At 40.8% G+C, this 3,195-nt stretch overlaps 1 protein-coding gene across 1 annotated transcript in view; it reads left to right on the top strand.

The window, feature by feature from the left end:
• Nucleotides 1–772: 772 nt before the first annotated feature.
• The window catches only part of SARC_06703 (CMGC/CDK protein kinase), a gene marked incomplete at its 5' end in the record, with an annotated part of 4,875 nt that continues 2,452 nt past the window's right edge, over nucleotides 773–3,195 (top strand). Inside the window, 3 exons of the mRNA XM_014299381.1 lie at nucleotides 773–890; nucleotides 1,790–2,078; nucleotides 2,919–3,027. Of these exons, the coding sequence (XP_014154856.1) occupies nucleotides 773–890; nucleotides 1,790–2,078; nucleotides 2,919–3,027 (516 nt within the window). The remainder of the gene's footprint in view (nucleotides 891–1,789; nucleotides 2,079–2,918; nucleotides 3,028–3,195) is intronic.

Raw genomic sequence — 3,195 nt, 5'->3', positions numbered from 1 at the left:
ATATATATATGCATATATATATATATATATATATATATATATACATGTATATATATATATATATATATATATATATGTATATATATATAAAGATATATTCATATATATAAATGAACGTATATACATACATACATATACTGATATAGACATTTATATATATGTATATATATATATATGCAAAAAAATGTACATAATACATACATACATACATACATACATACATACATATGTACCTACATATATGTGTACATATATATACATATATATACATACATATATATATATATATATATGTGTGTGTACATATATATACATACATATATATATATATATATATATACATATATATACATATATTTATATATATCTATATCTATATCTATATCTATATTTAAATGTATATTAACTTATCCATGTATGTTAGCAAACAGAAATACATCCATACATACATCTATACACACATAAACGTATATTTATTCATACATACATACATCCATGCATACATCCTTACTTACTTTATATATACATTTAAAAATATACATGTATGCATATATAAACGACACACATGTATACGTATATACGTATGTTCATAGATACAAAAATATATAAATAGATACATACATCATACGTTTCACAACAGTCTACATACATTCTCTGTACTTCCAAATCACACTATATCATATCATATCGCTTGGCTGGTTCAGTGTATATGCATACGCGCGTGTCCTATAGACCCTATCGTAGTAGTTAAACGATACCAACCATTCGTGTTCAGGGGATGTCGTTGCGCTGAAGCGTATCAGGCTGGACAGTGAGGATGAAGGGGTGCCCTGTACGGCCATTCGCGAGATTTCACTGCTGAAAGAACTCCGCCACCCAAATATTGTCAGGTATTGCGCGTGTGTGTATGTGTGTGTGTACTTCGGTTGTGTGTTTGTGTAGTGTGTTTGTGTGCATATATATTTTGGTAGTGTATGTGTAGGGGTGTATCATGTAAGGGTGTGCATGTGTGTATTACGTCTGTTGAAGTGATATGCATGTGTGAGGCTATGGCTGGAAAGTGCGTTTGTGTGAGAAAGTAGGTACTAAGCGTTGTGAGAGTTCAGGTTCGTAAACCGGGCAGAGGGGATACTGTGCGAATGTGTGAATTCTATTCAGTTTCTGAGTGAAAATCCAATTCAGGGGTGTCTGTGTGGGAACATCTGGTAGTGTGCCCGTGTGAGGATTGAATTAAAAAGTGGTAACAATTCACTCTTCTGTTGTGTCTGGGTGAGCACTTATCCTGGTAGTGTGTCGGTGTGGGCATTCAGGCAATTGCGCGTTCAAGTGATAGTATCAGCCAGGAAGTGTCTGTGTCTGTGTCTGTGTCTGTGTCTGTGTTTGAAGGTTCTGGATATTGGACAGGTCGTTACGGTTGCAAGCACGTGGTCTGGCTGTATATGTATACAAATCAGGCAAACACGTGTGGGTGACCACGGTGCATGATTTGCGACTCATTTGACACGCAATCGTACAGGTAAAATCCGTTGTGCCGCTCAGGTCTTCGCACCCCAAACTCACGTGGTACTTCACTTCTGCCCAGTTTAAACTTCTGGGGATTAGCGTGGCTGCAGTATACCTGCAGTCGGCCGTGTTGTCGAGTGTGCTTACGCGCACATGTTCTCAAGGCGTTTATTTCTAAACCCTAGAATCCCTAAATAGACACGCATCTACTATCTCATGCCACGATACTGCTGAAACCTACATCCCAACTATCCGAACCCTAAACCCTAAACCCTATACCACCCAGGCTGTACGATGTGCTGCACACGGACAAGAAGTTGACACTCGTCTTCGAGTACTGCGAACAGGATCTCAAGAAGTATCTCGACGGCTGTGGTGGGACGGTGGAGCCCTTTCAGGTCAAATCCTTCCTGTACCAACTGCTGAAGGGAGTGGCCTTCTGCCACGAGCACAGAGTACTCCATCGCGATCTAAAGCCGCAGAATCTGCTCATTAACAAGTTCGGCAAACTCAAGCTGGCCGATTTTGGCCTGGCCCGTGCGTTTGGCATCCCTGTGCGGAGCTACTCCCATGAGGTAGAGTGTGCCACACCTCACACGGCCGTACACCGCAATGGCAGTCAATTGCTTCACGGCTGTGTCGTTCTATCTGCTTTACGTTTGTTGATGAGAGGGGTGGTGTCGTTGTTGTATCCTGCGTTGCGTTGCGTGGCGGTGCGTTGCGTGGCGGTGCGTAGCGTTGCGTTGCGTTGCGATAAGTTGAATTAGTTCGAGTGAGTGTAGTTTGTGAGTGTACTATGAGTTGAACATAAGTCGTCGCCCGCGCTGTGCTCTTCACTGTCAAGGCGAACGAACTCGGGTGTTGAACGTGGTTGCCCCAAAAAAAATTCAAACGCATTGCGCCTGTGATATGTGCCGTGTGCAGCTGGCCGCGGCATTGTATGTGACTGTTCCTTGTACGATAACCAGCGTGTAACATACGATGTTTTTAACCCCCTAATCAATGGGTTTGGGGTGTGCATACACATGTCACTTATACGCAGCTATCGCAGCGTATCTGGCATGATAGGGTAATGTATATATCCCCCTCGGATGGCGGTGGGCTAGTACAAAGGCAGGCTGCAAAAGTGCCCTTTTTAGATTTCTGGCCGTACTTCTCCTAAGAGAGGACGGTAATTTCATATGTATGGTTGTATATTTGTGTATGCTGTATGTCGTCTGTTTTTAAGCAAGCATATTTGGCACCACCAGCCGTTCTCATCACAGCTGGTGGCATTATACCACAGATATACCATACGACTGTGTTATACTACAGGCTTACCGGCATATCATACGTACAATTTGGGTATGCACTCGCAATTAGATACGTGTTTTTCTGGTATATACTCACACGCATTGTTAAAATGTTGGTGACAGGTGGTGACATTGTGGTACAGAGCACCGGATGTGCTACTCGGGTCACGACGGTATTCGACATCGATTGACATCTGGTCCGCCGGCTGTATCTTCGCTGAGATGGTGCAAGGTATGCGTGCCAGATATATGTCTGTTGTTATGGTATAAACGATATATGTATATACATTTAAAGTATGCCTGATATATATGTATATATATATATATATATATATATATATATATATATATATATATATATATTATTTATTTAGTAGTAGTAGTAGTAGTATATATATAT

This window comes from Sphaeroforma arctica, assembly GCF_001186125.1.
Source record: "Sphaeroforma arctica JP610 unplaced genomic scaffold supercont1.490, whole genome shotgun sequence".
Taxonomy (NCBI): domain Eukaryota; class Ichthyosporea; order Ichthyophonida; genus Sphaeroforma; species Sphaeroforma arctica.
This window is presented reverse-complemented; position numbering and strand designations above follow the sequence as displayed.